The following is a 24,914-nucleotide window of genomic DNA, read 5'->3' as shown; positions in this document are numbered from 1 at the left end:
GTTCATTATTATCTCTGTTGCAATTTTTTAGCAAAAGGATGACTTAAAATGATGATAATTTTCTGTCTCAAAGTTTTCATGGGTGATTGTTAAGACACTCTTTGGTAACCTACGACTTTAAAGTTTTGCTTGGATAATAAATGGCACTGAATTCATTGGACATCTAGGTCTTTTTCAAATGAAATAAGATACTAAAGCATTGATTACTGAAGGCAGGTTTGTGCTTTTGGCTTCTTACTGCAGAGAAACGAAGAATATTTGAGTGTTTGAAAACACGCTTTGTGTTTAATAGATTCATAAATTTGCCATCTAAAGGTATCTGGTGTGACATTCACAATTGGTTTCTAATGTAGTTTTCACTGGAGACCAAGGTTAAAACTGATAGAAATAAGGGAAACATCTATGAATGAAAAAGCTGTAAAAGGTTTATGAGGGGAAATTTTTTGAAAAGAATTTTATATGCTGTCAGGACTAAAGTTGAAACGAATCGATATTAAAAGTACACTGGTATAAGACTGAAGTTTTGCTTTTTTCTCTGTTCAAAGATAGTTTTCTTCAATTGCTGGTTTGCACTTGATAAGAAAATGTAAACAAAGGTTTTTTTCTTTTGTCTGCCCTGAGAACCGGTTTCTACGTTTTGTCTTTATCAAGTCTTTCATCACACCGTTAAAACGTTAAATTTTAAAGGAGCCAAGTTTTGCTAACAACTATATAACCCTACATATTTGCCTTTGGAATCTCTTTCTGCCACTTTGGTTAAATAAATAATTACATTTTGAGCTTTGTAATGATCTGTAATCCACTATTCAGGCTCGTGTTTTATAATTTTCTAAGGTTTTTTAAACAAACTTCTCCGGATTTAAATTGTAAATGGAGTCTCTGACTCATTAGGCCTTCTTATTTGGTATGTTAAATTACTCTGGAAGCACTGTCAAATACTGATAAGCTTTAGATTATATTTGGGTAAATGCTGTAACTATTCTAGAGAATATATGTAATTCCTGAAGTTTTGGTAATAAGGTCATCACTTCATGCTCTAATTATTAAAGTGTTATGTTTCACAGAAATAACCGGATGTCCTTGCAGCTATATTGTAACCTATCATCAGATCTTTAACCATGTCCATTTTGGAGTCTTTTCTCATTTACAGTCAATTCTTACTCTCTTGCGACACGTCTCATCTTCAAGGAGATTCATAAAAAGGGCTTTTGACAAATACAGATTTTGGTATCTTTAAGATCCTAAAACTAAAACTGGTAGAATTTCCAGAATTAACTAAAAAGCTGCATTCAAACTGAACAAGAGTTAGTAACATGGATGGTTTTCGTAACTCTTGTTTGAAACATTGCTGGTTCCTGGGGCGCCTGGGTGGCTCAGTAAGTGACGCGTCAGACTCTTCATTTCAGCTTAGGTCATGATCTCAGGGTTGTGAGATGGAGCCCCACAGAGGACTCTGCTCAGCAGGGAGTCTACTTGAGATTCTCTCTCTCCCTCTGCCCCTCCCCCTGCTCATGCTCTCTCTCTCTAATAAATAAAATCTTAAAGAAAATATTCCCCACCTGACCAATGTTGACCCATAGGTAGGGACATCTCTACACCCCTATTCAGCAGGAAGAAGTTATAAAAGATAAGACCTTCCACCCTCAGCAACCTTGAAGATTTAAGGGTCAAAACTGTTCAGGGGGAATGATGTGGGAAACAAAGGCAGAAGGAAATGTAGATAAAACTAAATTTCCTTATAACCTGCACCGAATAACAAATACTTGAAATAGGCAGAGTATAACATTCCTCCAGGAAACTCCCAACTGTCTTAATGTTAATGCCCTGCTAAGGGAAAAACCTTAGCTTGACAACAGCCAGGCCTCCCCTATCCTGTGAGTCTTCTTTAGTGTATGAAAATCCTTTTGGAACTTCACTTTGTCTTTACTTCCCCCAGCCCCAAAGTCTATCATGTTGCTCCTCACAATCCCGGGGCCGCAGCTCTTTAGGCCCACGGGGCCTGTCTCCATGCTTTAATAAAACCACCTTTTTGCAAACCCCCCCAAAAAATGAAATAATAAAAAAAATTTTTTAAAGGAAAAAAAATCAATAAAATTATTCCAAAGTTTTTTTTTAATTTCTGATAAAAAACATTTCATTTAAAAGCCAATCAAAAGAAGAGAACACTGTAATAACAGCAATAAAAAAATTCACGGATTGCCTATGCTAGACAGGGATTACTACATATTAAATTTTACTGCATAAATGATGAATAGTCTTAAAACTACAAAGTTATATGTCCATTGAATTGGGGATGATAAGGACGGGGAGCCTGGCTGGCTTAGTCTAGGGGTCATGAGTTCATGACCTACCCAGCGCTACGCTGGGCCTGGAGCCTACTTTAAAAAAAAAGAAGGAAAGAAAGAAGTAGAGGATAAGTAGGTACAAGGGAAGCCATACCTGTTTTCCTAGTAAATTTTCATCTTTCAGCATATCATAGACTTTGGTAGCAGTCTCTCTCTGCTGTGCCATCCCACTGTCTCCTGTACCCTCGTAGGCAAAGTAAGGAAGAATATTTACAAGAATCTTTGGAAAGCAGTGTGTTAGAAGACTTTTCCAATCCTCATCAATCTGATTAGCAATGGACTTCACCTCATCGAAACGACTTCTAATCACCAGATGTGGGATCAAAACCTTGTAACATGATCTGAAAATGTAAAATTTTGCAATATATGTTATATATAACTTCTCATAGTCAAATTTTATAATATAGCTCTTAAAATAATGAAATGCTTTATTTAGTAAGCATGAGAGCATCACTTTATCTAGATCATTAAACATTCTTATTCTAATTCTATAAATGGAGAAATGAAGTTAAACAAATTCTAAATAATCAAATACAGGAGGAAACAGATCTGAGAATATAATAACCACCCTGATTCTATGATCAAAAAGTATGAACTGAATTTATTTCTTCTGTATAACCGACTGATGCAAAATTATTTCATTTATGTAAAATGAAATGTGAAAGAAATTTACGAATTCAAGCCATTAATGTAAATACTTTTATTGCCAAAATGAAAGAACAAGGGCCACTGAATAATTATGAACTGTTTTCCCATCATCCTGATATCTAAACATTATTTAGTTGTTCCAAACCTCCCCATTTTCAAAATTTTCTTCTCAAGAGTTAGGAGTTAGCAAAATAAATATTTTTACATTAAACTTTAAATCTAATAAAAATAATGACAAAATGGTCCATAGCCAAGCAACAGCAACGACGAACAATTTATCTTTGATTTGTCATAGGGAAGATTATCAAACATTAAAGCTGAAAGAGCCCTTAAAGAGCCATGTGATTCCCTTACTGTACAGACTAAAAAACCAAGGCCCAGGGGGTGTTTCCATGGCTTTTGCCCAAACTCACACAGCTTATCACCGGCACAGCCAGGGCCAGATCCTAAGCCTAGTGATTCCCTTCAGTACACTTCAGTTCAAACAAGCAGTCCTGCCTCTCCTACCACACAGCCTCCCAGCTCCGTGCCTGCGTGCGTGTGTGTGTGCATGCGCGCATGAACGTGCGTGTAAGGTGGGGGGAGGGGGGCTGCCAAACATTTCCATCTAATTTAAAATGAACATATTTCATATGTGCCATATGTAGACCTACCTATAGAAATCCTCAACATTTGTGTAGTTTAGTAAAATAAAAGGAAAAGAATATAAGCTATGTTCAGTATCTTGAAGATTAAGCCATTCCAAAACCAGATAATCCAAATGAGAAGCCATGAAGTCTTCTAAACGTCTGTATCCAAAAGTTTCAGAAACTTTCTCTAAAACCTGAACAAATCAGAAAGAAATCAATGCTTTAAGAAAGCAATGAAAAAAATAAATCCCTTAAATTCTTTTATTTACAGTATAACTTTGAAGCAATCATTCAACCATTCTATAGCTTGATTTCCTCATCTAGAAGAGGATAATAAAAGTACCTAGACTTCAGAGAGACTAAATGAGAAACACATATTTAATATAATTAGCCCTGAGCATGGCACACAGAAAACACTTAATAAATGTTAAATGAATAAAAATGGAAAAATATAGTGTAATGTTCAACCTTTGATTATATTTCAAAGGAAGGTCTAAAGTAAAATAATTCTTCTCAGTCCTAAATCTAAATGAGAAAAATCCAACCACTATAATCCACTTTTAATATTAGGTAGTGTAGGGGCGCCTGGGTGGCTCAGTCTGTTAAGTGTCCGACTCTTGAATTTGGCTCAGGTCATGATCTCAGGGTTATGAGATGGAGCCCAGAGTCAGGCTCTGCATTCAGGGCGGGGGGGTGGGGTGGGGTGGGGGTTGGGGGGGGGGGGGGGGGGAGGCGGTATCCGCTTGGCATTCTCTTCTTCTCCCTCTCCCTCCACTCCTCCCCTGCTCCCTCCCTAAGATAAATAAATCTTTAAAAAATAATAATTAGGTAGTGTAGCAGTATACTTAAAAAACTTATTTTAATACTGAGAGGTGAAAGATTAGCTCGTGTAAGGCTGATTACCTACAGGTCGGCCTATTATCCAGTTCCATGGAAACCGTGCTGGTAGAATGCTGAATGGTCTATCAGGCCACTGATCTATCACTGGTTCATCACATGAACATCTACAATGGAAAGGTCTGGACCTTTCCAAACCATGAATGCTAGGTGGTGGAACAGGGCAGAGGCGAACACTCTCCAACACCGTGCTGATGTAACTGCACGACTGGACCCAAGTGTTCCTTCCCTAGTCGTGTGACTTAAAAGTTTCACAGCTCTATGATCTGACTTCTGGCCCTGCTAGATCCCAAGGTTGTACTCCAGAATCTATCAGGCAAAACACTTGCTACTGGCTCTTTGTTCCATGTGTTTTCCTCAATAAAAGCAATTCCAGAGGGCAGGGGTCTGGATGAGACGTCATTCATCCCTGCTTAGTTCAAGAATACTTTGTGAAATACTTAATATAAAAAATGATACTGCATCCAAATAAACATATACTATTTAAAGAGTTACTACTTCCCAATATTCCCAATCTAAAAAATAAGACTGGGGGTGCCTGGGTGGCTCAGTTGGTTAAGCGACTGCCGTCTGCTCAGGTCATGATCCTGGAGTCCCTGGATCGAGTCCCGCATTGGGCTCCCTGCTCGGCGGGGAGTCTGCTTCTCCCTCTGACCCTCCCCACTCTCATGTGCTCTCTCTCATTCTCTCTCTCTCAAATAAATAAAATCTTTAAAAAATTAAAAAATTTAAAAAACCCAAAAAATTAAAAATAAGACTGTCTCCAAGTCTTTAACAAGTGCCACTTTAAAATAAGTTTTAGGGTGGGGGGATGGGTTAGCCTGGTGATGGGTATTAAAGAGGGCACATATTGAATGGAGCACTGGGTGTTATGCACAAACAATGAATCATGGAACACTACATCAAAAACTAATGATGTAATGTATGGTGATTAACATAACATAATAAAATAAAAATAAGCTTTAACTTTTTAAATTATTTAAAAGTTACCCGAGGAGGATAATAAAAAATATTCATCTACATGTACCTTTTTAACGAGGTGAGGTTCTAATCCATTCTCTTTCACAGACTTGCACAACGCAAACAAAGCCTGTTTTTCACAGACTGGGCTACAGCATAAAATCACAGCTATCGTCATCAGTAAAACAGATTTTCTATTATAAATCTCATCCAAAAGTTCAGGGTTCTCAGCTCTGTGGGACTTGAAAAGAATTTTAAAAATAATAATATAATGTAAATATATAAACATTACAAATAAACCTATCAGTCTAGGGGCGTCTGGGTGGCTCAGTCATTAAGCATCTGCCTTCAGCTCAGGTCATGATCCCAGGGTCCTGGGGTCCACCCCGCACTGGGCTCCCTGCTCAGCGGGGAGTCTGCTTCTCTTTCTGCCCCTCCCCCTGCTTGTGTTTCCTCTCTCGCTGTCTGTCAAATAATTAAATCTTAAAAAAAAAAAAAACTATCAGTCTAAAATATTTACCCATTATAACATTTAATGAGCAGCCATTAAGCAGTGTTAAATCCCACAGTGATGGAGTCAAGGGCAGAGATCTGAGAAAATATCAAAGTTTCTGTAGAGGGACAACTGGTTTTGATAAGATCTTATGGAAAGAATTCACAAGCCTTTCAGTGAAGTATAAAGCACTAAAGAAAAACAAAAAAGAACTTTCAAGAAGGACAATCTGATGGTTATCAGAGGGGAGGTGTGAATATGGGTTAACAGGTGACGGGTATTAAGGAGGGCACTTGTTATGATGAGCAGCGGGGGATGTATGGAAGTGTTGAATCACTGTATTGAACACCTGAAACTAATGTAACACTGTAGGTTAACTAACTGGAATTAAAACAACTTAAATAAAAAAAAAATTGCAAGAAGATGAGAATGATTATAAGCTCCTTTTCCATGACCAAGTATGTATCCTAAGATGCTTTTATTATCTTTATTGATAGCTCTTTATACTTCAAAAAAGTCACATGTATTGTCAAAAGTAAAAATAAAATCCTAGACAACTAGGCAACTAGACAGAATAATACATGCTTCTAATTTAATGACCAATCATTATAATATCCCAACAAACGTAAACATTTTTTAACTGGCCATAATTGATAAAAGTTCCTCGGGGGGCCTGGGTGGCTCAGTCGGTGGAGCATGGGACTCTTGATCTCAGGGTTGTGGGATCAAGCCCTACATCGGGTGTAGAGATGACTTAAAAATAAAATCTTTAAAACAAAATAAAGTTTCTCTTCACATTTTGAAAACTCTGCTACTCACTGACCCTACTTCTGTTTTTCTGGAACAAGGAAAAGAGCTAAATTCCTTTACTAAACGGCCATCGCTGGCATGTTTGGAAATCGCTATGAGGCCCCCACTACGTCAGCTCCTCCATGGGCTCCTCAAGAGAAACACATCTACAGACTCCTTAACACCCTAGTTAAAAATCTGCTTTTACTCAGAACCAAACAAGCTGGCTGCCCTCTATAACGTACAGAGGATCCCAGATCCAGAACAGTATGCTTCTATTAATGATGTCTAGGACAGACAGGCTCCCTGCTGAGCAAACACACAGAGGCTAAAGAACATGCCACTGAACAACCAATGGGTAAGTGAAGAAATCAAAGAGGAAATCAAAAAATATATGGAAACAAATAAAAATGGAAACACAATAATCCAAAATCTTTGGGACATAGCAAAAGCAGTTCTAAGAGGGAAGTTTATAGCAATACCTCAAGAAAACAACAAAAATCTCAAATAAGCAACCTAACTTTACACCAAATGGAACTAGAAAAAGAACAAACAAAGGCCAAAACTGGTAGAAGGAAGGAAATAAGAAAGACTAGAGAGGAAATAAATAAAAGAGACTAAAAAAAAAAAAAAAAAAAATAGAAAAGACCAATGAAACCAAGGGCTGGTTCTTTGAAAAGATTGACAAAATTGATAAACCTTTATTTAGCCAGACTCATCAAGGGAAAAAAAAGAAGACTCAAATAAATAAAATCAGAAACGAAAGAGCAGAAATAACAACCGGCAGCACAGAAAGACAAAGGATTATAGGAGAATAGTATGAAAAACTATATGCCAACAAACTGGACAACCTAGAACAAATGGAGAAATTTCTAGAAACATACAGTCCCAAAACTGAATCAGGAAGATACAGAAAATGTGAACAGGTTACTAGTAAAGAAATTGAGACAGTTATCAAAAGACTCCCAACAAACAGAAGTCCAGGGCCAGATGGCTTCACATGTGAATTCTACCAAACATTTAAAGAGATAATACCTACTTTTCTCAAACTACTGCAAAAAATAGAAGAGAAAGGAAAACTTCCAAATTTATTCTGAGGCCAGCATTACCCTGATACCAATACCAGACAGGAAGGAAGGAAGGAAGAAAGAAAGAAAAAAAGAACTACAGGCCAATATCCCTGATGAACACAGATGCAAAAATCCTCAACAAAATAATACCAAACTGAATTCAACAAGACATCAAAAAAGATCATTCACTGCAATCAAGGGGATTTATTCCAGGGATGCAAAGATGATTCAATATTCACAATCAATGTGATACATCATATTAACAAGAGGAAGAGTAAGAACCATATGATCCCCTCAAGACATGCAAAAGAACATTTGACAAAATACAACATCCTTCATGATAAACACTCTAAAAAAAGAGGGCTTAGAAGGAACAAACCTTCACATTATAAAGCCATCTATGAAAAACCCACAGCTAAGATTATACTCAATGCTGAAAAACTGAAAGCATTTCCTCTAAGAACAAGAACAAATAAAGGATGTCCACTCTTGCCATTTTTATTCAACACAGTACTGGAAGTCCTAGCTGCAGCCATAAGACAAGAAGTAAAAGTCATCCAAATTGGTAAGGAAGAAGTAAAACTGTCTCTATTTACAGATGACATGATACTACACACAGAAAATCTTGAAGACTCTATCTAAAAACTATTAGAACTCATAAATGCATTCAGCATACTGTTGCAGGATACAAAATTTATACACAGAAATCTGATGTACTTTTTTTTTAAGATTCTATTTATTTATTTGACAGAGAGAGAGAGAGAGACAGCGAGAGAGGGAACACAAGCAGGGGGAGTGGGAGAAGGAGCAGGCTCCCCACTGAGCAAGGAGCCCGATACAGAGCTCGATTCCAAGACCCCAAGATCATGACTGGAGTCAAAGGCAGACACTTAACCGTCTGAGCCACCCAGGCACACCCCTCTGTTGCACTTTTATACACTAATAATGAAGTAGCAGCAAGAGAAATTAAGAAAACAATGCCATTTACTATTATACCAAAAAGAACGAAATACCTAGGAGTAAGTTTAACCAAAGAGGTGAAAGACCTATACTCTGAAAATGTAAGATATTGATGAAAGAAACTGAAGATGGCACAAAAAAATGGAAATATGGATCATGCTCTCAGATCGGAAGAATATTGTTAAAATGGCCATACTGTTCAAAGCAATCTACAGATTTAATGCAATTCCTATCAAAATAACAATAGCATTTTTCACAAAACTAGAATAATCTCATAAAATTTATATGGGACCAGAAAAGACCCTGAATAGCCAAAACAGTCTTGAAAAAGAACAAAACCAGAGGTATCACAATCCCAGATTTCAAGATATACTACACAGCTACAGCAATCAAAACAGTATGATACTGGCATAAAAGAAAGACACATAGATCAATGGAACAGAAAAAAGAGGCCAGACCACATTTATATGGTCAAGTAGCCTACAACAAAGAAAGCAAGAATATACAATGGGAAACAAATAGTATCTTCAATAAAAGGTGCTGGGAAATCTGCCAAAAAAATAAAACTGGACCACTTTCTTATACCATACACAAAAATAAACTCAAAATGGATTAAAGATCTAAATGTGAGGAGTGCCTGGGTGGCTCAGTTGGTTGAGCATCTACCTTCAGCTCAGGTCATGATCCCAGGGTCCTGGGATCGAGACTCGGGTCGGACTCCCTGCTCAGCAGGGAGTCTGCTTCTCCCTCTCCCTCCCCCTAGTTGTGCTTTCTCTCTCTCTCTCTAATAAATAAAATCTTAAAAAAAAAAACCACACATCTAAATGTGAGACCTGAAACCGTAAAATTTCTAAAAGAAAACAAAGGTAGTAATCTCTTAGACACTGAAATTAGCAACAATTTTCTGAATGTGTCTCTTCAGACAAAGAAAACTAAAGCAAAAATAAACTATTAGGACTCCACCAAAATAAAAAGCTTTTGCAAACCAAAGGAAACCATCAACAAAACTAAAAGGCAGCCTACTGAATGAAAGAAGATGTTGGCAAATGATATATCTGATAAAGAGTTAACATCCAAAATATTTATTAGAAAGAACTTCTACAACTCAACACCCAAAAAACAATTTGATTAAAAAATGAGCAGAGTACCTAAATAAGACATTTTCCCAAAAACATACAGATGGACAACAGACACAGTATCATCAGTGAAATGCAAATCAAAATCGGAGCGAGATACCTATCACCTTACACTTGTCAGAATGGCTGGTACCAGGAAGACAAGAAACAAAGAGTGCTGGGAGGATGTGGAAGGAAGGAAAGCCTCGTATACTGCTGCTGGGCATGCAAGCTGGGGCAGCCACTGTGGCAAACAGTACAGAGGTGCCTCCAAAAATTGAAAATGGGAATCCCTTATGATCTAATAATTTCACTACTGGGTACTTACTCAAACAAAAACACTAATTTGAAAGATATATGCACTTCTATGCAGTATTTACAATATCCCAGTGATGGAAGTAACCCAGTGTCCAGTGATAAATGAATGGATACAGAAGATGTGGTGGGTGGGGGGGTATGTATGCAGGTGTGTGTGTGTGTGTGTGAGCGATGGAATATCACTCAGCCATAAAAAAATGAGATCTTGACATTTGCAACAAAATGGATGGACCTAGAGGGTATTATGCTAAGTGAAATAAGTCAAAAAAAGACAGACACCAAATGATTTCACTTACATGTGGAATCTAAGAAACAAAACAAATGAACAAAAAATCAGACTTTAAATACAGAGAACTGGTGGTTGTCAGAGGGGAGATGGGTGGGGGAATGGGTGAAACAGAGAATGGAGACTAAGAGGTACAAACTTCATCTATAAAATAAGTAAGTTACAGAGATGGAAAACACAGCATAGAGAATATACTCAGTAACACTGTAATAATACTGTATGGTGACCGCACTTACCGTGACAGGCACCAGTAATGTACAGAATCACTATGTTATACACCCAAAACTAATATAACAACACTGTAGGTTAACCCGACTTCGATTAAAAAAAATTTTTAATAAAAAAAGAAAGCCATTTGTACTCCCACAAAAACTCAGTAAATTTTGTTTTTTCCCCCACAAAAAACAGTACATATAAGTTGAACCAAAAGAAGTTGCCATTATTGGACTAATTCTAACCAACTTCAATTAATTCACACAGTTGTTTTAGTAAACTGGTGGACGCAAACTGTCTTAGGCCACACTGGTAAAGTAACACATGGCATATTTGTAAGAAGAATGGGATAAAAGCAATTACGCATTGCTGAAATTACCACTTCTCTCATTCCTTCCTGAGCTTTCAAGTATGCATTTTCAAAAGCTGTTTGCTGAAGCTTCAAAGGAAGTGCTTTCAATAATGTGGAAGAACCTCTGTGTTTCATATCCTGGAATAACCTTTAAAAAAAAAAAAAAAGTCAAATAATTTTTTACCTTAAACGTTATTTTCCAAAGCGTTATTATGGGACACAAATAAATCACACTGTGAGATATACTAGCATACTGGGCCTTCTTTCAAAAAACCCAGTGAAATCTAAGCCCATTTAAACAGGTTCAGATGCACTGGTTAGTATCTGGTCTTTAGAATATACTCCCTTTTCTCCTAGAACTGAAAGGGTCTCAAAAAATCTTTTAGCTTAGAGCCCAAACTTAAAAAGTCCTGAACTCCAACTAGCCCATAAAGAAAAATTATCCTGTGATCAAACACCAAGCCTTAGACTCCTGTCCCCCTGCTCTAATTTTAAAAAGTGATATCCCGGGGGCGCCTGGGTGGCTCAGTTGGTTAAACGTCCAACTCTTGATCTCAGCTCAGGTCTTGATCTCAGATCTTGAGTTCAAACCCTGTGCTGGGGTCCACGCTGGGCAGGGAGCCTACTTAAAAAAAAAAAAAAAAAAGTGATCTTGTCCTGCAAAGTGGATAGCTTTATGCCTTGACGATCTATTTAATTTTTTTATGTGATGGAAAAGAGCTGACCAGTGTTCTCTGCATAATATCCTATCATATTTAAGGACAACTCTGATCAATTTTGTCCTTTCTGCTTTTTTAGTAACCAAAGCTTTTATACTTTTTGGTGTTCTCTGATTCCTCCAGGTTCTCCAACATCTCTTACAATAGCCCACTATTAAATATCAACAATAACCAAAAAGCAAAAAAATCCCAACAGATGTTATGTTCATGTCATTCTTGAATTTATGTATGTTTTAAATCTTAAAGAGGTTTTCCAAAGCCACCACTGCCCTGCTTTATTACATTTAACTTGTGGCTCTCCATATCCCCAGATCTTTAGCTTTGCTGTGTATTTTCCATCTTTTAAGGACTTGAAGTAAAGCTCACATTCATTAGTAACCCTTACACTCAAGTCCTGAAAAGCGTCCTATACCTGAGGGATTAGACACGATTCCGATTTGTGCACACGACTGTCAGCATATTCAAACTATGCACACACGTTAGGTTTATCTAACACATACATTTATGTGACTGCTGGGGCAATTTCTTTATAGCAATCTTTAATTACTGATTAGTTATATCTGAATAGTAAAGTTACCCACCAAATGATTTTCAATTTTGGTGATTTTAAAAGCATAACGTAAGTTCCTTTTTCAAATATTCATTTATTTTATAAATTACTGAACACCTACCATATGCCATAATTTTTTTTGGTGCTGAGTATACAACAATGAACAAAACAGACAAAAAACCAATGCCTTCTAGCAGCTTCTATTTAAGCTAGATGTGCTACATTTAAAATATAACATTTCAAGTGGTCATACATGCTACTGAGAAAAATAAAGGAGAGGTACTTTATTTGTAGGGAGTGGAAGGTGGGAAAGGCAGAGATAGGTTATAATTTAGATCTCAAAAATCAAATGGACAACCTGAGAAACATGCAGTCCTAAGGAATTAATCTTGCTTCTTCAAGTACTCAAACAGAGCAGGTCTCTAGGACAGGATTACTCCAATGCCTAATTGTATGTTCACTCACATGAACGGAACAGTAATGAGCACACTGTGAAATGTGCTCCTTTTCATTTTATGAACTCCTATAAAATACAAAGTAACAGCCAAACAGTCCATGGTGTCCTGTCAGTGGGAGCAGACACACCTCATTCAACTCCACCACTTACTGGCCGCAGGGCACTGAGCTGGTTACTTTCTCTCTCGAAGTCACTTTTCATTTACAGACTGGAGGCAATAACAGTGTCTAAGTGACAGGACTGTCAGAATTAAGAGAAAGCAGGGGCGCCTGGGTGGCTCAGCCGTTAAGCGTCTGCCTCCGGCTCAGGTCATGATCCCAGCGTCCTGGGATCGAGCCCTGCATCGGGCTCCCTGCTGGGCGGGAAGCCTGCTCTCCCTCTCCCACTCCCCCTGCTTGTGTTCCTGCTCTTGCTATCTCTCGCTCTGTCAAATAAATGAATAAAATCTTTAAAAAAGGGGGGGGGGGCACCTGGGTGGCTCAGCCGTTAAGCGTCTGCCTCCGGCTCCAGTCATGATCCCAGGGTCCTGGGATCAAGCTCCGCATCTCGAGCCCCACATCGGGCTCCCTGCTCGGCGAGAAGCCTGCTTCTCCCTCTCCCACTCCCCCTGCTTGTGTTCCCTCTCCCGCTGTGTCTCCCTGTCAAATAAATAAATAAAATCTTTAAAAAAAAAAAGAATTAAGAGAAAGCATCCATGCCAGGTGTACAGTGGATCCTTGGCCGACGCTGGCTCTTTCTCGTGCCACAGCTAGGGAGCCACGGCGGCATCCCAGACTCTTCGTGAAGGCAGGACCCCTTACCTGTTGATTGACTCTGCAGCCAACATGCTCACTTGATGATGATTATCGGCAAGAAAATGTGGAAATGCTTCATTTACAGGAAAGTCTTTTCCCATTACATTAAGAATAGCCCATTTTGAATAAGGATCGGTCTATGGGAAAAGAACAACTGGTGTTAAATATGAAATACTAAGAGAAAAATCACCCGTTGACAAAAACAAACAAAGGCTACTTTAGAAATTTCACTGGAGACCTTACTAATAATTAACGTGGAATAACTCACCTCAAGCAAAGTTTTAAGGCACTTTACTAGTGCCATTCTTACAGAGAATGTGCATTTCCCCTCCTTTGCTAGGTGCCTGAAATACAGTAAGTGTTTCAAAGCCAAATTATTCCAGTAAAAGCACAGTCAAAAAAAAAAAAAATCATTGGATATTACTTATTCAATTTCTAATTATTCTTATCCTTCCAATTTCCATATTAAATTTAATTCTCATCATGTGGCATATGCCAGTCAATATTCTCAACTTTCGTAAAAGAAGTTAGTTTGAAAACGAGTTCATTTTAGGGGTGCCTGGGTGGCTCCGTTGGTTAAGCATGTGCCTTCGGCTCAGGTCGTCCTGGGATCAAGCCCCGCATCGTGCTCCCTGTTCAGCCGGGAATCTGCTTCTCCCTCTCCCTTCCTGCTCACGCTCTCTCTCTTGCTCTCTCTGACAAATAAATAAAATCTTTAAAAAAAAAAGGGAGTTCATTTTAATGTATCTTACTCATTTTATATGATTATACGTCATCTAGGGGCTATCACACTTCTGCTCACCAGGCCATAAACTTGCTTTAAAAGGAAAACATTTGTGAAGTTTTGTTCTTATATCAAAGATTTCAAAACCACGTTCTATACCAATTCAGAAGTCCTTATCAGTCAAGTGGGTTGGTGGGTTCTAAATCGCATACATGTGCTCCTCAGGGTCATAAAGTTACGTCACAGTCTGCGCATAAAATACACAGATGGTGACAAGGCCAGTGTGTTCAGTAGTTCTTCACACAATTGAGGAAAACAGGAGCTACATTCTACTATTGTTAAAGGTTGTATATAGTTACATTCAAGGATTAGCCAAGTCACTAAGGTAGAAATGCAAAGTCTGCAATTGTATCCAGAGTAGCAAAGAAAATTAAGAACTCTGCAAAATACTCTGCACCTACCAGAATGCTCCAATCACTGTCAGAAACTGCCCTTGAGCATCCCTTGTGTTTTCAGCATCCGTATCGCCTTGACATAGGTTCCTCACAACAGGAACGAAGTGGTTTAAGACTGTTTTACAAACATCCTGGTCACGGCGATACAAAGAACACACATTGCTGCAGTGGAAAAAGTTTAACTTTGTAAGTATAACAGAACATACCAGTTAGCTTATAAATTTAAAGTGAGGATAACAGATGGCTTTAATTTCTTACGATAGTGGTTTTAGAAGTTCAACAACCTCTTCCATTGGCAAAGGATATTCTTCTCCAGGAAGCTCCTTTAAAAGCACTAGATACTAAGATAATTGAAGAGAAAAAAATCATTTTTTTTCATAAATCATTTGCATATGTAACCATAAATTCATCCATGAACGCATGCACACGTACACAACATGCACACAAAAAAGACCAGTGAATTTTTAAAGGAGGCAGTGTAGTAAAAAAAAGTCTGAGGTTAAAGAGAGCTGGATTCAAGTGCCAGCACTACAACCTATTACTTGTGTGGTTAAAAAACTTGCCTTGTCACCTGAGCCTTTGTACTCTCACCCATAAAACGGGGATATAGCACACACCTGGCCAGATTACTATGAGGAATAAAGGAAAGAATGTAAATGTCTAGAATTTATTGTTGGAATTCAAGAAATAAGTAGTTGTTATCACTGCTGGGGTTAAGAGCCTGAGCAAGAATCTGAAACTACTGTTACATCCCTACCCTCCAAAAATAATGCCTGGGGATAAGACTTCAATAGTTACAAACTGACCTAGGAATGAATTTTGGACAGCAGAGATAATTGTGGGCAGGGAAAAAGTCATAAACACCTTGAGTTATCTTCCTATAGAGCAACCTTGTAGGGGTCTCTATGCTACTGTGGATACCAAAGAGCACTCAGCAACTACCAGCTACAATAATCATGGTAGTTACAACCAGGCAGCCAGTTTCGGAGAGTTGCCAAATCCCTTTCTAGCTATTAAGAAATCAGAAGACATTTTTTCCTACCATCTGCATGTAGAAAAATGTTTCTCACTCCTCAGATATAAAAGAAGACTAAACTGGGCCATTTTAAATATTTGCCTTGAGAGTGATACATGTGATGCTACTGAGTGTCTTGAACTGATGTGAAGCACCAACGCCTCAAGAAAAGCACCCAGCCCTCCTCACTGGCCCGGGCTGGAGACTTGACTAGTTTGCCGGGGGCAAAATCAGGGAATCGAACAGGGCTCAACCAAGCACATTTGCTGGGGTCAAAGGATCAACCAGCTTGTTCACTGCAGCTGGAACATGACAAGGGATTCTACCAAGGACACAACGTACATGACTGCAAGAGGTTCTACTCATGGAATCCCCTGGCATGTTTCCCAGGGCTGAGGAAACACAGGGATGTTTGCCAATTTTATGGGACTGGGGGCATGACCATGGACTCACGCACCATAACTGTGAGCCAGAGGCTCTCCCTCAATGTTCACCAATGCTGGGGCAAAGGGGGTGATGGCCTACATGGTCAGGAGGTATGTTACATATAAGTATTCTGAGTAAACAAGTAACTATATTGAAGGTAAGTGGGAAGCCAGCTTCTTACTGCTGGAAAAGGGAGCTACAAATATGGAAAGAGAAAAAAACAAATTCTACGATGTCGGACTGGAACTGAAGGTTTCATCTACCAGCAGATGGACAGACTGATGGGGACAGGGCAGGAGAGGGATTCCTTTTCTAACATTCTCACCAAAACCTAAATCTAATTACAGGAAACAGACAAACCTAAAGTGAGGGCTCCTAGAGAACAAGTGGCTATATTATTTAAAAATATGAAGGTCAGGAAAGAGAAGGAGAAACTAAAGAACTGCTCCAAGTTCAAAGAAACTGAACAGACTTGACAACTAATTGCAATGATACAATGTTAATTTCCCGATTAGCAGAGTATCTATAGGAGAGTATCACTGTTTCTGGCACATACCCTGAAGTATAAGGGGCATCACATCAGCAACTTAATCTCAAAATGTTTTGAACAAAAGACGTGTGTGTGTGTGTGTGTGTGTGTGTGTGAGAGAGAGAGAGAGAGAGAGAGAGAGAGAGAGAGAGAGGACGCGCGCGCGCATTCACACAGAAAGAGAAAATGGAAAGGCAAATTTGGTGAAATGTTAACTGTGTGAGTGTATGAAGGGAATAGGAGAATCCCTGTAGTACTGTAATTTTACTGTGACTTTGAAATTATATCAAAAAATATTTAAAGTGTATATTAACAAACTGGAATTAAAAAAACTTGGAAAGAAACAAAATACTTAAAGCAAAAACAAAACTTTAAAGCAAATAAACTAAGGTAAAGGCAAGATTCAGAGTTCAACTACAAAGTTATGTATTATTTTCACATCAGAGATTATGTTTCTTAGCCTACTTTAAAATAATTTATAATAATCACACCTGAAGATAATAAATCTATCCAAAGTCCATGCAAGTCTCAATGTTTCAGGATCCACTTAAAATTTTTTCACAGTACATTAAAAGAAAAAGTGTATTTTATAACTCGCATCAGACTCATTCCTAAGGAAGCAATTTCAAGCCATCAAAGGTACTACATGATTCTTGTATGTCAGTCTGCTACATTTACCCAGCAACAACAGACAGAACTGAGAATATGTCACTTTCCCTTAACTCACCATGTGTAGGTGGAGAGATCTGGTGGGGTCTAGCATGCTAGTGTCAATTAACATTAACAATTTCCTCCGAATATCAGCCGCTCTGAATGACACAGGACCAGTCTGAGCAGTAGTTACACACATACACAAGAACTTGAGCATGTCTAAGAAAAGTAGATCTTGCTTCGACAGATGTTCTTCAGCTAAAGGATTCATGGCACCTGAAAATAAAAAGCACTTATTAAAACTAAGAGAGGGATACAGGAAACACATATTGAACATTAGCTCAAATATAAAAAAAAGAAATAAAAGTATATGGAAAGCAAAATTACGGTGAAATTGATTACACACTAAAAGCTTCAAATTTCTTCATGAAAAGTTACCCTAGGATTCCATCATCCAGAAATAATCTATAGGAAAATCTATACAGACAAATTCATTACAATACTGATAAGTATAGAGAAAAAGGAATCTAAATTTCTGACAAGAAAAAATGGTCAACTGAATTATGATGTATGTTAACTGGGATATTATGAAGCCATTAAAAAGGATAATTATCAATACAAATAGCTTAATGAAAAACAACGCTTATAATTGTTAAAATGAACAAGGTATAAAAAAAGCATCTGAGGGGTGCCTCAGAATAAAAAATAAATAAATGGGGCGCCTGGGTGGCTCAGCTGTTAAGCGTCTGCCTTCGGCTCAGGTCATGATCCCAGAGTACTAGGATCGAGCCCCGCACCGGGCTCCCTGCTCCATGGGAAGCCTGCTTCTCCCTCTCCCGCTCCCCCTGCTTGTGTTCCCTCTCTCGCTATCTGTCAAATAAATAAATAAAACCTTTAAAAAAAAAAAAAAAAGCATTTGAACGTTGATGCTGATTGTAATAATGGAAAACGGTTAAAAGTGATGGCCGTATGGGTGTCTTCCCTCTCCTGCTGTTTTCCAAATAACCCATCACATGGTTCTACTTCTTTAGTAAATATTTTAAATTCCTCTCATGAAGAATAAAATGAGTAATTAATAAAATTCAATTAATAATCAGAGAAATCTAATATATACAGAAGGGAACAAACTTCATAGACTATGTAAGGGAAAATAAAATGAGCATAAAATTGGTACGTATGAGGCCTTTTGTACGGCCAAATGCACACAAAGAGGTGAAAGCAACCCCAAGCAGTAAGTGCGTCTTCACCGAAAGTGCTCTGGCCATCTCCAGACATGCCCGCTTCACTAGCACCAGGGTCACTGAATAGATTCATGGACGACTGATCCTCCACCTCCATCAGATTTTCATCAGGGTCGTCTTCCCCTGACTCTACTTCTCCAAAGTCAAAGGGCTTTCTGATAAAGGATGCCTTCAAAGAAGAAAAAGAAAGATGTTCAAATGGGCTTCTTTCAGAAGCATGATGGAGTTAAAATTCAACTATTCAAACAAATCAAGATTCCTGTGTATGAACATTGCAGTATTTCTATTAAGTGTCCAACAGTGAAAAATGGATAAACTGTAATAAGTCTATATAATAATAATATGCAAAATTTTTAAATAATTTCTCTTTTTTTCAAAGTTTTATTTATTTGAGAGAGAGAGGGAGAAGGAGAGAGTACGCGCGAGCAGGCGGAGAGGGAGGGAGAGAATCCTCCCCACTGGGCGTGCCAGGAACCTGAGATCACAACCTGAGCCAAAACCAAGAGTTGTCTGCTTAACCAACTGAGCCACCTAGGAGCCCCAAAATAATTTCTTATATTAAGCTTTATACTACCCAAAATTGATGAGCATATGGGGAAAAGTATAAATTGGTATGATTATTTTGGAGCAAAGTGTAATATCCATCAAAAAGTAAAATTCACATTCCTTCTGAACAAGCAATTCCAGGGCTAGAATTTATTCTACATCCCTCATATGCACAAATACAAATAGACAAAAGTACAAGTTTTGTCTAAAAACTCTTTGTAACTCTTTGTAACAACAACAAAAAAATAGAAAACACTTCCAATGTTAAGGTCAGATGGGCTAAAAATACAAATATTCCATTCCCAGTAATGAAATACAACGCTACTATTAAAAAAGGTAAAGAACAGCAGCATGTAGCAACATGGAAAATGACCAAAATTTATTATTAAGTGAAAATAACCAAGTTACAGATATATTTGAGTATCTATTGCATGTGCCAGGCACATACAGACAAATGAGCACGTGTAGCATAAGTCCGTTTGTATGGAAGAAAAATAAATACCACAATGCAAATAGGTTGTTTGGTAAAATTTTTGTTTTATTTTATTTTATTTTTTTTTCAGAGAGAGCAAGAGTGTGCAAGCAGGGGTGGGGAAGGGGGTTGGGGGTGGGAGAGGCAGGGGTAGAGGGAGGGAGAGAATCTTAAGGAGGTTCCACGAGCAGTGCAAAGCCCGAAGCAGGGCTCAATCTCACAACCCCGAGATCATGACCTGGGACGAAACTAAGAGTCGGACACTCAACCAACTGAGCCACCCAGAGATCCCTTTTGTTTTTATTTTTAAGGATGATTTTTTTTTTAATTTATTTATTTTGACAGGGAGAGAGAGGCAGCGAGAGAGGGAACACAAGCAGGGGGAGTGGGAGAGGGAGAAGCAGGCCTCCCGCGGAGCAGGGAGCCCGATGCGGGGCTCGATCCCAGAACCCCGGGATCATGACCTGAGCCGAAGGCAAACGCTTAACGACTGAGCCACCCAGGCGCCCCAGGATAGATGATTATTTTGATTTCTGCTAGTGTTACACAGAAATAAGTATAAGCCTAGATGATTAGTTTCCAATCATTCAGTCTATTATTCATTATTGAAAAATTAAAAGCTGAGCAGAATGTATGGTACTGACATTAAGAAGCAAACAGTATGTTCCTTCCTAAAACAAAGTAACTTTAATTTCTGTATTTAAAAAAATCAGGGCACCTGGGTAGCTCAGTTGGTTGGGTGACTGCCTTCAGCTCAGGTCATGATCCTGGAGTCCCAGGATCGAATCCCACATCAGGCTCCCTGCTCAGCAGGGAGTCTGCTTCTCCCTCTGACCCTCCCCCCTCTCATGCTCTCTCTCTCTCTCAAATAAATAAATCTTAAAAAAAAAAAAAAAACCAAAGATGCCACATTTTGTTAGATGCATCCCTACTGAAGAGAGATGTCAACGAAAAAAAAATCTTAGAATCAATGAAATAGGGTGGTAAAACAAACATACTTACCAAACTTCTACAAATATCTGCAATATCATTCATGAGCTTTGATGTCAACAATCGTAGGAAAAATCTAGATGCAATCTTATTTGGACTGGGCTGTAATTAAGACAAAAAAACAAACAAATAAAAAGTCATCCTGGCAGATAATATTTTCTCTATCTTAAATGAAATGTAGATTTTTTTTTTTACACTGGAAATTCTCTATCATAAGAAGCATAAACCGTTTACAATTAGGGCCAAGATATAAACTGAATTAAAAACACTAACTTCTTTTTTAAAAGTAATAACTATAGTCCATTAAATTGTGTATAAACATTAAAGTAAAATACCAACTACCAACCCTAAACAAAAGTAATAATTTTAAGTTAGAGTTTATTCTTCCATTCGTCTCCTTCCCCATTTGCAAAAAAAAAAAAAAAAAACCAAAAAACAAATTACACTTTTTTTTTTTAAGAAAAAAAAAAGAAAAGCACATTACAAAATGAAAAATATATACTGGTAATATTGTTATACAGCCATGTCGTATCATTAGCTTCCAAAAAACGTTTTTCCAACCACGACCCGCCCCCTGGGTTGGCTCAGCTATACCTCAGGCTTGGCCCCAATCAGAACAAAGATTACACAGAGTAGCACTCTTTCTACCAAGTGTAACAGAAGACTGTCTGGGCAAAAGACAGTAATGTATGTGGCTGGAGATGTTTATCTTCGTGGTGCCCGCTAGCCCTGGCATAGTGGTATGCACATCACACAGCCAGTAGTCAACAAATTATTAAATGAATAAAAACAGGGGCGCCTGGGTGGCTCAGTCGTTAAGCGTCTGCCTTCGGCTCAGGTCCTGATCCCAGGGTCCTGGGATCGAACCCCACATCGGGCTCCCTGATTGGCAGGAAGCCTGCTTCTCCCTCTCCCACTCCCTCTGGTGTGTTCCCTCTCTCGCTGTGTCTCTCTCTGTCAAATAAATAAATAAAATCTTCAAAAATAAAATAAAATTAAAAAAAAAATGAATAAAAACATGCGGGCAATAAAAGAGCGGGCCGTGTAGTTGTATATAAAAGCGGTAAAATAACCTCAGAAACCTTCCTGAAATGATGAACTGATTTCTCAAGAAACTCAGATTACCTGTTGCTTTGTTCCTCCGGTTGCTACTTTTATTTACCATTCACTTTAATTTTAAATCAGTGTATACATTTATGAATGGACCCAAAAACCAGTACCACCACCAACCAACCAGTTATCAACCTCCTAGACTAACCAGTCAAGTAAGAACATCTTACCTTGGTACAGTTACACAAACAATTGGTACACAGATTCATCATATTTCTCAGTGAAGCGATCCTAGATTCCTCAGAGGTCTTATTTTTGAACAGAGTGATACTTTCTCCTGCACACTGCATTAGAGACTATTAAGAAAAGAAGGAAAAATCCAAACTCCAGTTAAAATTACAGTTCTGTAATTGCTTTTTAAAGTTTTACTTAAGAAGTAAAATGAAGGGGCGCCTGGGTGGCTCAGTTGGTTAAGCGACTGCCTTCGGCTCAGGTCATGATCCCAGGGTCCTGGGATCGAGTCCCGCATCGGGCTCCCTGCTCTGCGGGGAGCCTGCTTCTCCCTCTCCCACTCCCCCTGCTTGTGTTCCCTCTCTCGCTGTGTCTCTCTCTGTCAAACAAATAAATAAAATCTTAAAAAAAAAAAAAAAAAAAAGAAGTAAAATGAAGCTTTTTTAGAAGTTATATTTGGTTGGGACGCCTGGGTGGTTCAGCCAGTTACGCATCTGTCTTCGGCTCAGGTCATGATCCCAGGGTCCTGGGATCGAGCCCCACATCAGGCTCCCTGCTCAGCGGGGAGCCTGCTTCTCCCTCTGCTCCTCCCGCTCTCCCTGCTCTTTCTTTCTCTCTCTGACAAATAATAAATAAAATCTTAAAAAAAAAAGTTATATTTGGTTATACAGTGTAATTAAAAATCATGGTAACAATTTTTTAAATGACCTATCTTATACCTTGTTATCCTTACAAATCATACCACTGACTGAACAGCACTCAAAGATGAAAAAAAGTTTCACACTTAGAGCCTACCTGTATAACAATAATCAAGGATTGTTTAGGACAATCGATCACAGGAAAAAAAAATTTTTTAACATTTTATTTATTTGAGAGAGAGCGAGAGTAAGAGAGTACGAGCAGGGGGAGGGGCAGAGAGAGAGGGAGAAGCAGGCTCCCTGCTCAGCAGGGACTTGATCCCAGAAACTGAAGATCAAGACCTGAGCCGAAGGCAGAAGCCCAACTGATTGAACCACCCAGGCGTCCCACAGGAAAAACTTTTAAAAGTGCCCATAAAAATCAGTATTTTTGTTAGTAAGATTAAATTTAATGTGATATTATTTCAATTATTCTATTTATACTTGGCTTAAAATAACTGCAAATGTTAAGGAAGGACAGATAGTATCATTTCTCTCAGATGGCATAAATGAAAGAGAAAGAGCTAACCTATGTAAAAGTCTTGTTTTTCCAAGCAAGTATACCAATTTTCCCCAGGAATATTCTTCATTCAAATTTATCCAAAACTTTAATAGAATAAAATTTCATACCTTGGCTTTCTGGAATAGTTCTGATCTATATGCTTCCTCTTCAGCTATTACTCCCACGTAACAATAGCAGCCGAGAACACCCACCAAAAGACTGGAACACCGGATAAGCGTTTCTGCATTTGTAGTCTTAAAGTAAAACAAAAAATAAAAAAAATACTCGTTCCATAAATAATTTTGAGTATTCCACGATTATCTTTTGTAAGAACAAATTTATGTACATATTAAGAAACAAATTTAGTTAACGTAGTTAATAGTGGCATGTTTCTGATTATCTCTATGAACATCTAAGAGACCCCTGCAGAATGGTAACTAGGAGTCTCAGGAAAAAAAACAAGTATCTCCTAATGGCCAGGTTAGGTCTCTCTCTCCTCTTAAAGTGGCACAGAGCACTGCACACATAGGCCCTTCACATTTGAGGTAGGGGAGGAAAGAAAAAAAAAAGGTAGACAAGTCTGTAACTCTTAGAACACGAGCAGAAATCAGATTCATATAAAGAGATATTAAAATGACATTTTGACCTTCTGAAGGATAAGAACCTTGATCTATTAAGCTTTTTAGACTCCAGAAACCAACACAATTTTTGCAAGTAGATACCACATAGCCAATTTTATAAAATTATTTACAAATTTCTAACTACACAGAAAAATAAGATTTTCAGACTGTTTTGTTCCTATACGGCAGGAAATGGCATTTTAGGGGAAAACACAGAAGACCATATTACAAAATGGTTACAACTGTGACCCAGGAGAATGCCAGTAACTAAGGATAAGGTATACTATCTCTGGTTCTCTGGGTCATCCTCTTTGGCTACTGAATTCACTCCACTGAGTAACTTGCAGATTTTATTTTATTCAACAAATATTTTACCATTTACCATATAACAAGGTGTTGTGGAATATACAAAGATTAATAAAAATATGTATGCCTTTTTTTTTTAATATGTATGCCTTTTAACGAGCTTAAAGCATGGCTTGAGACATTTGTGTATAAAACATACAAATATCCACAGTACAAGGAAGATGCTAAGTCTCACTTTAAAAAGAAATACTAAGTACTGTGAAAATTAAAAGATGAATTACCATGGCTGAGATTATCTAAGAAAGGCTTTTAGCAGGATTTTGACATTTGGATGATTTGAACACACAGAAATGGGCAGAAAGGCATTTACCTCATGTCAAAAGAAATGAGAGTTTTGGCAAGAAAACAGCACACACAAAGAGAATTTGTGATCTTAAGAAGCAAAGGAAATGATTTATGAGAAATTACTAGTGACCTCCAAAATATGGGTGACTGCTGGTTCCTCTATTACATTTTATTAATCACTTCTTCCTTTTCAAGTGTCACCAAAATCTATTAGATCAGTTTAAATGATGTCCTTTTCTGTTATTGTAACATCTCCCTTCTCTGTACTGAGTGGTTCTTTCTCATCATAGAATCCCTATGCTCAAAACCATTACTATTCCCCACTAACCTACACAAGGAATTCTACTTATTTAATGTCTACTAGAATTCCTGGTACAAAAGAAACACAAACTATTCTTTTTGGGTTTTCCTTTTTTCATGCTAAGTTTTCCCTATTTGTACGCATTGTACTGTCACTTTGTTTTTTAAACCAAGCGTCTCATCATCCTTAGGGCCGGCCCTTCCTGCCTGTTTCTCCTTCTAAGTGTCCACCGAAGTTG

General features: G+C 38.1%; 1 protein-coding gene across 4 annotated transcripts in view; it reads right to left on the bottom strand.

Annotated features, from left to right (window-relative positions):
- ATM (ATM serine/threonine kinase) overlaps nt 1-24,914 on the bottom strand; it is a 123,092-nt gene that overhangs the window by 64,348 nt on the left and 33,830 nt on the right. For all 4 annotated transcript variants that reach the window (XM_035008856.1, XM_035008855.1, XM_035008857.1 and 1 more), the window contains 13 exons: nt 23,233-23,358; nt 21,925-22,050; nt 20,657-20,746; nt 18,643-18,805; nt 17,472-17,671; nt 15,033-15,115; nt 14,781-14,936; nt 13,864-13,939; nt 13,602-13,732; nt 11,103-11,223; nt 5,547-5,720; nt 3,647-3,816; nt 2,440-2,686 (listed from right to left, as the gene is read on the bottom strand). In XM_035008856.1, the coding sequence (XP_034864747.1) occupies nt 2,440-2,686; nt 3,647-3,816; nt 5,547-5,720; nt 11,103-11,223; nt 13,602-13,732; nt 13,864-13,939; nt 14,781-14,936; nt 15,033-15,115; nt 17,472-17,671; nt 18,643-18,805; nt 20,657-20,746; nt 21,925-22,050; nt 23,233-23,358 (1,863 nt within the window). The remainder of the gene's footprint in view (nt 1-2,439; nt 2,687-3,646; nt 3,817-5,546; nt 5,721-11,102; nt 11,224-13,601; nt 13,733-13,863; nt 13,940-14,780; nt 14,937-15,032; nt 15,116-17,471; nt 17,672-18,642; nt 18,806-20,656; nt 20,747-21,924; nt 22,051-23,232; nt 23,359-24,914) is intronic.

This window comes from Mirounga leonina, unplaced genomic scaffold (genome assembly GCF_011800145.1).
Source record: "Mirounga leonina isolate KUSES-001 unplaced genomic scaffold, KU_Mleo_1.0 Mir_153, whole genome shotgun sequence".
Classification (NCBI taxonomy): Eukaryota; Metazoa; Chordata; class Mammalia; order Carnivora; family Phocidae; genus Mirounga; species Mirounga leonina.
This window is presented reverse-complemented; position numbering and strand designations above follow the sequence as displayed.